A 13,530-nucleotide genomic window follows, 5' to 3' on the forward strand; every position below is an offset into this window, starting at 1 on the left:
ACCAAGAGAGAGGATAAAGAGGTTCAAGGAGGGCAAGATAACAGAGAGTAGTCACAAGTAAAATAATCTCCAAATATCAGAGGGTAGAACACAGAGCACATATTAAAAGGAAAGGAAGTAAAAGTTGTGACCAAGAGCAGGGATGGGAAAAAGAAAGAGGAAGGGCAACACAAATAGATTAATTCAATTATAAATCACTAGTGGTAAACATATTCCTCTTTTATCACCTTTATAAGAGGGGACTGGGGCACAGAGGAGCAAAAGTGCAGAGGAGAAGGATGAAGGAAAATATCCAATTAACAATAATCATGAAACTGAATGGGATTAAATCAGAAGAAAATAACAGAATGTATTAGAAAGCAGATTTCAAAGACATGAGCAAATTCTACTGTGCATTAAATGATTTTTTAAAAAAAGCAAGTATAGCAATCATTACTTCAGATAAAGCAACAGTAAAAATACATTGGCAAAACATCTACATTGTGTTCAAAGGTACAAGACATAAACATATATTCATTCTTATATATGCATGTCAGTGTTTTCTCTAAGAACTTAAAGGAAAATGTATTGAATCATAGAAGAAAATAGAAAATAAAATTGTAAAAGTGGAAGATCTCGAGGAACCACTTTTTTATTTTGGAGGCAAGGGGGGTTAAGTGACTTGCCCAGGGTCACAAAGCCAATAAATATCTGAGACCAGATTTGCACTCAGATCCTCCTGACTCCAGGGATGGTGATTTGTCCCCTGCACCACCTAGCTGCTCCCACTTCTAAGACCTACATAAATCTAATAAAAACACAAGAAGGAAATTAAGGACCTGAATAGAATATTAGATAAGTCGATATGCAATGAGGAAACAAAACTATCACCCTTTGCAGACAATATAATGGTAGTTACTTAAAGAAACCTACAGAATCAAACTATTTGAAACAATTAACAAGAAATTTGTAGGATATAAAATAAACCTACATAAATGATCAGCTTTTCTTTAATGTTATTAACAAAACAAAAAAAAAGATGAAACAGAAAGAGAAATTTCATTGAAAATAACTGCAGACAATATAAAATACTTGGGAGCCTACATATCAAGACACCCCCAGGTATATGAACGAAATTACAAACCACTTTTCACACAAATAAAGACAGATGCAAACAAATAGAGAAATACTAATTGCTCATGGATAGGATGAGCCAATATAATAAAAATGACAATTCTACCTAAGTTACTTTTTCGATGCCATAGTAATCTAGTGTTTGATAAATGCAAAGATATAAAGCTTTGGGACAAGAACTCACTCTCTGACAAAAATTGCTGGGAAAAGTTTGTGATCAAACAAGAGATAAAGTGAATCATGAGAAGTACAACAGATAATTTTGATTTTATGAAATTTAAATTGTAAATGTTTTGCACAAACAAAACTAATGCAGCCAAAATTATAAGGAATGCAGGAAACTTCACCAATTGATAAATGGTTAAGATATAAACAGGTCATTTTCCGAAGAAATCAAAGCTACTATAATCATATAAAAATTCTCTGTATCACTGATGATTAGAGAAATGCAAATCAAAACAATTCTGGGGTACCACCCTCATACCTATCAGATTGGTTAACATGACAGAAAAGGAAAACGACAAATGCCCGACAGGATACAGACAAAGAGGAACACTGATGCACTACTGGTGGAGCTGTGGATTAGTCCTACCATTCTAGAGAACAAAATGCACAAAAGGCTATTTAAACTGTGCATATTCAACAGTACCTCTACCAGGTGTGTATCTCAATGAGATCAAATGAAAAGGATACATACAAAAATATGTATAATAGCTCTTTTTGTGGTGGCAAAGAACTTGAAATTGAGGAGATACCCTTTCACTGGGAATCAAACAAGTTGTAGTATATAATTGTGATGGAAAACTATTGTGCTATGAGAAATGACTAGCAGGATGGTTTCAGAAAAACCTGGGAAGACTTCTATGAATTGATACAAAGTAAAGTGATCAAAAAGAGGAGACCATTATATACAGTAACAGCAACAGTATAATGATGATCAACTGTAAAAGACTTAGCTACTCTGATAATACTCAAGATGAAAAATGTTATCCACCTCCAGAGAGAGAATGGATAGAGTGATTATAGACTGAATCATAATGTTTTCCACTTACTTTTTTTTTCTTGTTTTGGAGGGAATAGGAGAAGTATAACATGACCAATATGAAAATGTGTATAACAGATATTATATAGCTTGTCTTCTCTATGGTTAGGGGAGAAGCTGGAGGGAGAAAGGATTTAAACTCAAATTTAAAAAAAATGAATGTTAAATAAGTAAATGGTTTTTAAAAAGATGAACTAGATATATTAGCTATTTGGTAAAATTATTCAATGGGAACAAAGAGGAGATTGCATGTTTCTTAATTATTCATAACAACTTTACAAAACCTGGCCATGTAGTAGGTCATAATATCCTCACCAACAAATATAAAACAGAATTATTAAACACATCCTTAACTAATGACAATAACAATTTTATTCAATCAAAACTACTTAAAGCATTGATTGAAGACTAAATAGTTGAATCTGAAATAACTGTTGGATCAAAGAAAAATATTTATTATTGTATACAAACAATACAAAATTTCTTAAAGGACAAAAACCTCCAAACTTTGGGAATCCAGTTAAAGCAGTACTTTGGGGAAAATTTCTCTCTTTAAACGCTTTCATTAGCAAAGGGAGAGAAAGAATGGATCAATTAATTGAGCATACAATTTAAAAAACTAGAAAAGCAAAAAACACCAACTAAATATCAAATTTGAAACTATTAAAATCAAAGAAGAGATTAATAAAACATAAAAAAGAAACTGATAAAATGAAGCTTTTTTTTTTTTTTAAGTTTTGCCAGCCTTGCTTGCTTTGGGTTTTTTTGTTCTTATAGAATGATATTCACAGGCATTGGGCAAATCTAACAATAGGTTTCAGAAGAAGGATAAAGTTTCTAACTATCTATCTATTTATTTATAATTAATAAAGTATTTTATTTTTTTCCTGCTACATGTAAAGATAGTTCTCAACTTTTGTTTATACAGGCTTTCCAATTTCAGATTTTTCTTCCTCCTTCTCCCCCTAGACAGCAGCTAATCTGATATAGGTTTTTTATATATATTTATATACATACACACACACACATAATAACATTAATCCTATTTCTGCATTAGTCATGTTATAAGAAAAGAATCAGAGCAATGATGAAAATCCTCAAAATAGAAAAAACATCAGCACCAAAAACAAAAGAAATAGTATGGTTCATTCAGATACTCCACAGTTCCTCTTTTTTTTTTTTCTTGGATTTGGAGATCCTCTTCTATCATGAGTTCCTTGGAACTCTTCTGTACCATTGCATTGGTGAGAAGAATATAGTCCATCACAGTAGATCAACACACAATGTTGATGATACTGTGTACAATGTTCTTCTGGTTCTGCTCATCTCACTCATCATCAGCCCACACAAGACCCTCCAGGTTTCTCTGAACTCCTCCTGCTCATCGTTTCTTACAGCACAATAGTATTCCATTGTATTCATATACCACAACTTGTCCAGTCATTCCCCAATTGATGGGCATCCCCTCAACTTCCAATTCCTTGCCACCACATAAAGAGCAGCTATAAATATTTTTGTACATGTGGGTCCCTCTCCCCTTTCCATGATCTCTTTGGGAAAAAGACCCAAAAGTGGTATTGCTGGGTCAAAGGGTATGGACAGCTTTATCACCCTTTGGACATAATTCCAAATTGCTCTCCAGAATGGTTGGATCAGTTCACAGCTCCACCAACAATGCATTAGTGTTCCAATTTTTCCACAGCTTCTCCAACATTTATTATTTTCCTTTTTTGTCTTTTTATCCAATCTGATAGGTGTCAGGTGGTACCTCAGAGTTGTTTTAATTTGCATCTCTCTAATCATTAGAGATTTGGAGCATTTTTTCATATGGGAATAAATAGCTTTAGTTTCCTCATCAGAAAACTGCCTGTAAAATGAAGCTTTTTTAAAAAAAGAAAATGAATAAAACAGATAAGAGCTAATTTTATTTTAAAAGGAGAAAATAATTATTTGTATCAAAACTGATAAAAGGGAATCCAAAATAAATGAATATGAAATAAAGGAAATCATTGGTAACTACTTTAACCAATCATAAGCCAATAAAGAGGACAAATAAGAAGAAATATAAAAATAATTTTAAATACAAAATACATATATTAGCAAAATAAAAATAAATTTTTAAAAAACAATCAGTATTAGAAAGAGAAATTCAATACACCACAAGGGAATGTCTAAAGGAAAAAACCCACGATGAGAAGGGTTTACAAGTGAATTCTATGGGGCAGCTAGGTAGCACAGTGGATAGAGCACCGGCCCTGGATTCAAGAGGACCTGAGTTCTAATCCGGCCTCAGACACTTGATACTTACTAGCTGTGTGACCCTGGGCAAGTCACTTAGCCCCCATTGCCTCACCAAACAAACAAACAACAAAAAAAGTGAATTCTAATAAATGTTCAAAGAACAATTAAGTCAACACTACATAAATGATTTCCAAAAATAAGAAAAGGCATCTTCTTGAATTCCTCCTTGGAGATAAATACAGTTCTGATTTTCTAAAAAGGGGAGAAATTAAAGATACCTACAAAGAAATCTCACAAATATCAAAGTAAAAATCTGAATATGATATTAACCAAAAATCTCCAACAACATATTAAAAAGATTTAACACTGGATTTATTTGTATCGCAAGATTGATTCAATCTCAGGAAAACAGAAGGGAAGGAAATAAACATTTATATAGCACCCAATATGTGCCAGGTACTGTGCTAATAAGCACTTTACAAATATTAGCTCAATATAAGGAAAACTACACATAGAATAGACCATATCAATAATAAAGAATTAAAATCACATAATTATATTAGTATGTACTGAAAAGGCTTTTGACAAATACCCATTTCTTTTTTTAAAAATCCCAAAGGCATAGGAATAATTATATCTTTGCTTAATATGATAGTAAAGCAAAGCACCACCAATATTAGATGCAATGGATAAAGGCCAGATAGAGAACTCTACAATATAATCAGGGATAAAGTATGGACATCCATTATCAACACTATTATTTGATATTGTGCTAAAAATGCTAACTAGCAGAGAAAATAAGTAAAAGGCAAAAAAGAAACAAAACTATCTCTTTTTGCATATAATTTTTATCATCTATCAAGAGAACCCAAAAAAAGCAAATTAAAATTTAACTGAAACATTAATTTCAAGGTTACAAGATATAAAAGAAATTTACATAAATCATTGTAATGTTTTCATATACATTACCAAGAAAACTTAACAGGAAGATATTCCATCTAAAATAATAACCAAAAGTATAAAAACATTTGGGAATTCATCTTAGCTGACACAGACAGTAACTATATGAAGAAAATGAAAAAAAAATCACAATTATAAAATATTAATTGCCAATGGATAGATGACAATACCACCTAATACAACAATCAAACTACCAAAGGAGTATGTTAGAAAGTTAGAAAGAAAATTAACAAAATTTATCTGAAAAAATATTAGATCGAGAATTTCAAGGGAAATAATTAAAAAATAATTTTTATATACTGGGAAAGGAGGCATAGCAATAATAGATCTCAAATCATACCTTATTTTATTCAGTCATTTTCCAACTGATAGGCAACCCTCCCCCCTTAGTTTCCAGGTCTTTGTTATAACAAAAAGGATTACTATCAACATTTTTCTATTTCTGCATCTTTTTTCACTTTCTTATCTCCTCGCAATTCTTGGCCTCATATTTATATACAATCCTCTTTTTCTAGTCTACTTTCTATATGGAAATGCTAATTTTGTCTGTTGTTTAATTTCATAAAACTTAAATTTTCATTTAAAAAGGAGGCTGTCTCTTGAATAAGGTAAATGGTGAATGTTCAACGCACATAAAAATGGATCTCTTATTACAGGATGAATCAAAAAACATTTCAGTTATTAAAAACGATGAAGAAATTACCCATAAAGGGTAAACTCCTATTTATAACAGTTAGTTTATTTTAATGGCATTACTGACCTTACAAACATAATTAGGTTGGAGAATTTGCAAGTCTCATTTTGTGACCTACATCAATTCATATGCAGTCAGTTTACTGTGGTACTCAGATAAAAGTTTTTATTTTTACATGAGACAGGAATTCTTTTGGTAAAATCAACTACAATCTTTTAGACTGTTACACTGTCAGGGTACTCTCCTCCATGTGGTATTATGACACAATGTCATGTCCATTCCACATCAATATTACTTCTGGAAATTAAAGCTAGTTTTTAAAAATGCCTCTCCACTTCCTGAAACTGTTGATTCAACAAAATAAAATGTTATTTTTCTTAATTCATCCATTTATTAGCATAAAAACCCAGAATGTATTGAAGAAAAGAAACATCAAGGGGAATACAGAGTCAGCACTGTCAGAAAGGCACAAAAGACAAGAGGTAGAGGTTCCCAAGACATCAAGAAATACCAGCTAACTAGCAATGCTAATGGGCATAGAACCAATTAGTGGATTCTGTCAGCATGCTGATCTATAAACACACTATTTGAGCATATGTATAATGGCTACTACTCTGTAGTTTTTGTTAACGATAAATCAGAGGATCTTCCTCACTAAGTGTCTGCCTCTCTGTAAGTCTGCTGTTGTACCCAAATCCTGGCATGAATGTTACATTAGGCTAATTATAAACAATAAAAACTATATTTTCTAACATACCCTGATATGATTAACATGTACCAAATCATTAAGGTAATATTCTTCGATTGTGTGAGGCTTGCCTTCCACTTCAAACACATAAGCAGGATTCATTTTGTTCTGAACTGGAACAGCAAAATAGTCGGCAAATTCTCTACAGTTGATAGTAGCTGACATCAGGATTACCTATTTTAAAAAGGTATGGTAAAAAACAATCATTAAACATAATCAAAACACCTATTTTTATTTCTGACTTCTTTTTAACATCTTAGAACAAACATATCACAAGAATAATTTATAAAATGTCTTATACTGTTTAAACTAATTTGGTATCATATAACAAATTAAAAGATTATGTATTTATCAGGAAGGGAAACAATTGTTTATGTTCAGACATATTTCAGAATTTGTTAACTTTCTACATTTACCTATGGTAATGTTAGAAAGCCATAAAGAAATTAATCTTGTTCCAATAAATCTGAGTTATGTACCATTTAGGAAAGTGATAAACTTCATGGTCTTTAATCACAAAACATTTTCAGAAAAACGATTCAAAAATGCAACAAAATTTTCCTAACAATTAAGTTCAATGTTTTGAGTCATGACTATCAGTAAGGTGCTATATTTAAAGTTTTTTTCTGCTGAAATTGACATTTCTCTTCTTCATTCCTGTGCTTAAAAACCTAACAGAAAATTCAATGCCACCATGTAAAGATTTGAGATACCAATTATACATTTCAACTATATTATTAAAATAATCTCAAACATATTTAAAATAATTTAAATGCTTGAAGAATAACATTTTAAATAGGATAATCAAAAACTGAACAAAAGACTTGTGGTATAATAGTTGTATTTTGGTAGCATCTTTAAGCTAAAAATACAAAAGAAAAGTGGTTAAAGAGCCAACACCTCTAAACTCAGATTTTGAAATTCCAGTTCCCTTAATAAGTATTCTAATTATTTTATAACATAGCCAAAGGTCTTGAGACTGGTTCTCTCATTTGGAAGGCAGAGGCCAAGTTTACTGCTCATTCTGGCTCTATGTTCTCTAGAATTGTGGCCAAGGCCCTTAACTGCTCTGAGCCTTTGTTATCTTCTCTGTCAAACAGGAAGTTATTTAAAAGAATAGTTTTCAAACACTCATAAATCACTTAGAAGCATGAGTCTACATATATACTAATATGCCAACAATCATTCCAAAATACTTTCCCCTAAAGATCCCTATAAGAGAAAATTACAGTAGGTTCTCCTTAAATAAGCTGCTATATTTCTTTCTTTCTTCCTCTCTCTCTCTCTCTTTCTTTTTGCAGGGCAATGAGGATTAAGTGACTTGCCCAGGTTCACACAGCTAGTAAGTGTCAAGTCCCCTAGGGACAGCTAGGTGGCACAGTGGATAAAGCACCAGCCTTGGATTCAGGAAGACCTGAGTTCAAATCCAGCCTCAGACACTTGACACTTACTAGCTGTGTAACCCTGGGCAAGTCACTTAACCCGATTTGCCTCACCCCGCAAAAAAAAAAAAACAAAAACAATAACTGGCCTCAGACACTTGACACTAGTTTTGTGATCCTGGGCAAGTCACTTAACCCTCATTGCCCTGCAAAACAAACGAAAGAAGACTCAATTCAAGTATTAAATCTACATGTCTTTAGAAGTGTTTTATATAATTCAGAATGGTCACTAATTTCACTTAGCTCTCATTTAATCAAATAAGATAATATTTTTAAGTCACTTAACACAGTGCCTAGCACATAGCAGGCTCTTAAAAATGCCTGTTCCCTTCCCTCTCCTCACAACAGCTTGTCCAAATAAGTGAATTAAAAGTCACATCAAAATATCCCCATTATAAACATTTGTTGGATGCTTAATCATCTGCCATAGACAAGGCACAAAGAGTACAAACACAACATGGTAGTTCTCAACCCTTAGGAAACATACATTTCTACTGGGGGAATGACAACAAGCATGTAATAAATAAGTAAATACTAGGATCATTTGAGAAGCAAGAGAACATGAACTGGGAAAGACTTTGTGTAGGAGGTAGCACCTGAGAGATGCCTTCAAGGAAGCCTAAGATTTTAAGAGGCAAAAGTGAAAAGGGAATATATTCTAGACATAGGGGGAACAGTCTGTGCAAAGTTGTCAAGATGGAACAAGGACTTCAGGGAATGTCTAGGACTAGGTCAATTTGATTAAAGGGCAATGTCCATGAAGTGCAATCATATAAAATAAGTCTGGTAGGTTGGGATGGAACCAGATAGAAAGTCTCTTCAATAGTACCACATTTACATTTATTTGACTTTAATTACAGTTTGTTGTCATTTAAAACTTAATGTTAATCTTCAAATTCATTCCTGTGCTTTTAAATTAAAGCATTTAGTTCAGTAAAGACAAGTCTCTAATATGAAGCATTTCATTACAGTCAACTATCATTAGATTTTTCTATATCCTGAAGCAAATTTTAGACATTAATATAATTTTATTTTAAAAGTACTCAAAACACATTACCATGGTCATAGGAAAATCCCCTCTAGCTTCCCTCCTCACAAGAACTAAGATACCATACATATTATTGAATCTGATAAGTCCCCATTTTCCATTTAAATTCAGGTAAAATAAAAAGTGAAAGACAAAATATGACTTTGAGCATTTTATTTTTGTTCAGAGAAGTCACGCTCACCTTCACAAAACGTGAGTTTGTCCTTAAAAGTTTTCGAACAACCAACAAGAGAAAATCCATTTCCTCTGTACGTTCATGTACCTACAAAAAACAAAAAGATAATAACATGAGGCATCAAGTAAGTACCAGCTACAACACTGCTAGAGGAAGAATAAAAGGCATCAGCTGTTTTTCACTTTGGTATATTCATTTCAGTCAAATTTCTATTCCTGTGCTACATTCCCCGTGTATCAAGTATCACTTACCAGACCAGCTAACTAACAGGCTGTAACTGACCTTAAGCCACAGGTCTAATAGGAAAAGGGCACCAGGATTGATGTGAGATCAGACACTGGCTATAAGATATCTCTTCCTTCATCCAATGCCAATCGAAGTCTGAACACCTTCTTTAGATAGGTATAAGCCACAACAGTATCAGCCAAATTTTAGGATGTGAGTGAGATACTACCTTCTTCTGTTATCACATGCTAGACTGATAGATGGGTCATGAGGGACGAGGTACAGTGTTATCACACTAACAAGGAAAGCTGAATCGGATAAGCAGACTTGAAAAGGTTAAGCAAAGTACTGTAGAAAGAACACTACCTCTGGTAGCAAAGGACTAGAGTTCAAATTCTGCCATACCTCCTCTAACATATGCCCCCTTGGCCAAAACTTCGTGTGACCTTGGGCATGCCCCTTCATGTTCTTGGGCCTGTTTCCTTCTTTGTGCAAATGAAGGAATTAGACCAAACAGCCACTGAGGTATCTACCAACTCTAGATCTATAATTCCCAAGGTCACACAAAAAATTGCAAATCTACTTAATGTCTGGCGTAATAGAAGACAGGTGGATTCTCGTATTTTCTCCTAAATAAAATCAATTGTGATATACTATTTTACATGAATTTCATGAAGAAAATTTGATCTCACATAAATATGTAGCTGGAAATAGACACATTTTAATAGGCTAATAATAACATGGTATTATTACAAAAATAGTTTTGACATCATAAAAAGAGCCGTGAGAATTCTCAGAGGTCTGTGGACAACACTTTGAGCACTGCTACTCTAAAAAAGCAGCAAAATCACATAGAAAGACAACTGGATGTGGAATCTTAAGCTGTAGAATTAAGCCCCTGCTCTACCACTGAGAAGTCATACAACCACAAGGCAGTGATGTCACCTCTCAGAGCCTCAGTGCTTCATCTATAAAATGGGGATATCACCTGCAATAGATATTTCAAAAGGCTGTTGTGAGCAAAACACTTTGACTGTATCCTTTAATAATAATAATGATAGGGGCAGCTAGGTGGCACAGTGGATAGAGCACCGGCCCTGGATTCAGGAGGACCTGAGTTCAAATCTGGCCTCAGACACTTAACACTTATTAGCTATGTGACCCTGGGCAAGTCACTTAACCCCAATTGCCTCACTAAAAAAAAAAATATGATGAAAATAACTAACATTTATATAGCACTTACTATTTGATCCTCCCCACAACCCTGGCAGATCAGTAGTATTATTTATCCCCATTTTACAGATGAGAAAACTGAAGCAAACAGGTGAAATGGCTTGCCCAGAATCACAACACAGCTAATAAGTGTCCATGGCCAGATTTAAATTCAAGTCTTGCTGACTTGAGCCATTAATTGGTAACCATAATAATTCACATCTACAAAAAAAAAAATCTCTTGCCCTTTTCTAACAAAAATATTAAGTGTGAAAAGTACTTTGCATCTAAAACAGATTATATTTAAAATTAGCTTTATTGACACCTATTGTTTTTAAGATCAGTCCTTTATTCCAATAACATTTTCAAACTGATAAAAGTAAAATTTTAAATTTAATTTGTCACAGAATGATTATGATTTTAGCCATTTTGACATTTAAGCCAACAACTAAAAGTGCACTTCCCTAAGAAAAACTGCAAAAGAGGTAATGTGAGAATGAGTGATAGACAAGTATCAGTTATTATATTCATATTTGTCTTTCAGTCCCATATTACTGGTATATCCACACCACTTCAAATAATGTATTCATTTTTGTTTATAAATAATTTGTATCAGGATGACTCATTACCCAAATATAATAGTAAATTCAAAACAACAAGCCTTTACTAAGAAGTTATTGTGTGCCAAGCATTCTGTCAAGCAATGAGGAATATAAGGTCAAAAAGGAATCATTCTCTGGTCTAAAGAAGCTTACATTCCAATGGAAGGATACAACGTGTACATAGCAAATTAAAGAAAAGTAAAGAAACATATATCAATATCAATATAATACAACATACATCTCACTCTCCTGACATATAAAAGCTTCTTCAAGGTGACTATTGCAGGAGATGCCCTTACCACACTTCTCTTTACTCCCAAATCTCTGGCCTTCTCCTCAGTAGTCACTCTTCCCATGTTGATTACCTATTTCCCTTCACCACTGAAATAGGAAACTTTGAACCATGATCAAATCAACTCTGCCATTGTTCTCAGAAGAAGCATATCAACATACCACCCTAGAGACTCCCTCACCAGCCCTTTAACTTTCAGGACCAAAGAGTTCCTCCATAGCCACTACTGTGCTTGCATATTGTCATCTCACAGTAGAATAGTGGGATGTTTAGCTTTCCAAAATCCTTTTTTTTAATACTCAATAAACTTTTTTTGTACTCTGTCAAATGTATAACTATAAAGATATTATCTACTACAGAATATACTTTGCAAAAGCCTGTTTTCCTTCATCCTTCATCAAGGATGTCCTTACCATGTATACAGCTTATTACCATAAAATTTTTATAGAGATAGAAAAGTAAGCATATGAGACATGAAGTTTTTTATATTTCTAAGACTGTCTTTTTTTTTTAAAGTAACAATACTGCATTACTTTTTTCCCCAAATGTTTGGTATCTTCCCCTCATTCAGTTCTCTTGCTAATGTGGAAATTTATTTTTATTTGGGGACCCTACCTTTAGGCTGAGATTAGAAAGCCTTAGGCCCTCAGGGTCTCTTCCCCTCCTCCTCAGCTTCAGCTGAGCCAAAAAACCCCGTGGGCTGTACAAGAAGGCAGGTCAGACAGCTGGGGGGAAAAAGCCCCAGCTCCCTCCGACCTGAGCAGGGGAATCCAAGAGATACCGGGCTTGTCCAGGCTGGGCTCTGGTGAGGGACGTGATGCTGGAGCAGCCCCCCCCAGCCGCAGCCCTGACTGGCAGATTAGCTTGGTCTGTGGGGGTGCAAGAAGCCCAGAGGTTTGAGTGGAGAGAAGAAAAGGTATATAAAGACCTGGGAATGAGACAGCAAGGGGTTCGGACAAGGAGACAGGGGACTGAGAAGAGGTCAAGAGGGCGGCTGACGAGATTAGAAAGGGGGGGGGGGGGAAGAGACGAACAGCAACGGAGGACTAGGAGCAAAGGCTGCAGAAGACAGACTGAACAGGAGGCAGCGGAGAGCACAGAAGCAGTCAGCACAGGGTATAGGTTGGAGAAAGTGAAGATTAATAGGAGTTAGAATAAAGTACCTGAGTGCCCTGAGAAAGAGGCGGCTAAGGCCCTTTGTTGTATTCAAGAAGTTCAAAGTGCAGCAGGTGGGAAAGAGACCACAGGAAAGCAGTCAGGTTGTACATTTTATTTCCCTGTATTCTTAATTTTAAATAGTATCTCATAAATAAACTCTGCTTTGATTATTTAGTTGAGAGGCTTCTTAATATTTTGCTTATCAATTTGAGAGTGGAGTAGTGTGGTGGAACTTTATATATGGCCCATGTTAAGCCCATATTAAATTAAACGCAGTCAGATAGCACAGTTAGTAAGTACCCCAGTCAGATCAGCCCCCCAAATTTAGCCCGAGTCAGTCAAAATATTTTTACACTAACCAAATCCTCAACGCTCTCAAAATTATCCTTCTTGCATATTTGGCAGAAGCTAGAGCTCTTCTTTAAAAAAAAAAGAATGTAAGCTCCTTGAAAGTAGGGACTGAAATTGTATCTATCCCCAACACTTAGCAGAGTACAGGCACATCATCAATGGGCATGCACATACACATGCATATACAGTAAACAAAAAGTAACATGAGGATCTAAGAACTGGGAGGT

At 34.3% G+C, this 13,530-nt stretch overlaps 1 protein-coding gene across 1 annotated transcript in view; it reads right to left on the reverse strand.

Annotated features, from left to right (window-relative positions):
- The window catches only part of TDRD9 (tudor domain containing 9), a 256,016-nt gene that overhangs the window by 120,571 nt on the left and 121,915 nt on the right, over positions 1-13,530 (reverse strand). Inside the window, exons 6-7 of the mRNA XM_043986132.1 lie at positions 9,470-9,550; positions 6,808-6,972 (exon numbers count right to left, since the gene is read on the reverse strand). Coding sequence (XP_043842067.1) covers positions 6,808-6,972; positions 9,470-9,550 — 246 coding nt within the window. The remainder of the gene's footprint in view (positions 1-6,807; positions 6,973-9,469; positions 9,551-13,530) is intronic.

This window comes from Dromiciops gliroides, chromosome 2, assembly GCF_019393635.1.
Source record: "Dromiciops gliroides isolate mDroGli1 chromosome 2, mDroGli1.pri, whole genome shotgun sequence".
Classification (NCBI taxonomy): domain Eukaryota; kingdom Metazoa; phylum Chordata; class Mammalia; order Microbiotheria; family Microbiotheriidae; genus Dromiciops; species Dromiciops gliroides.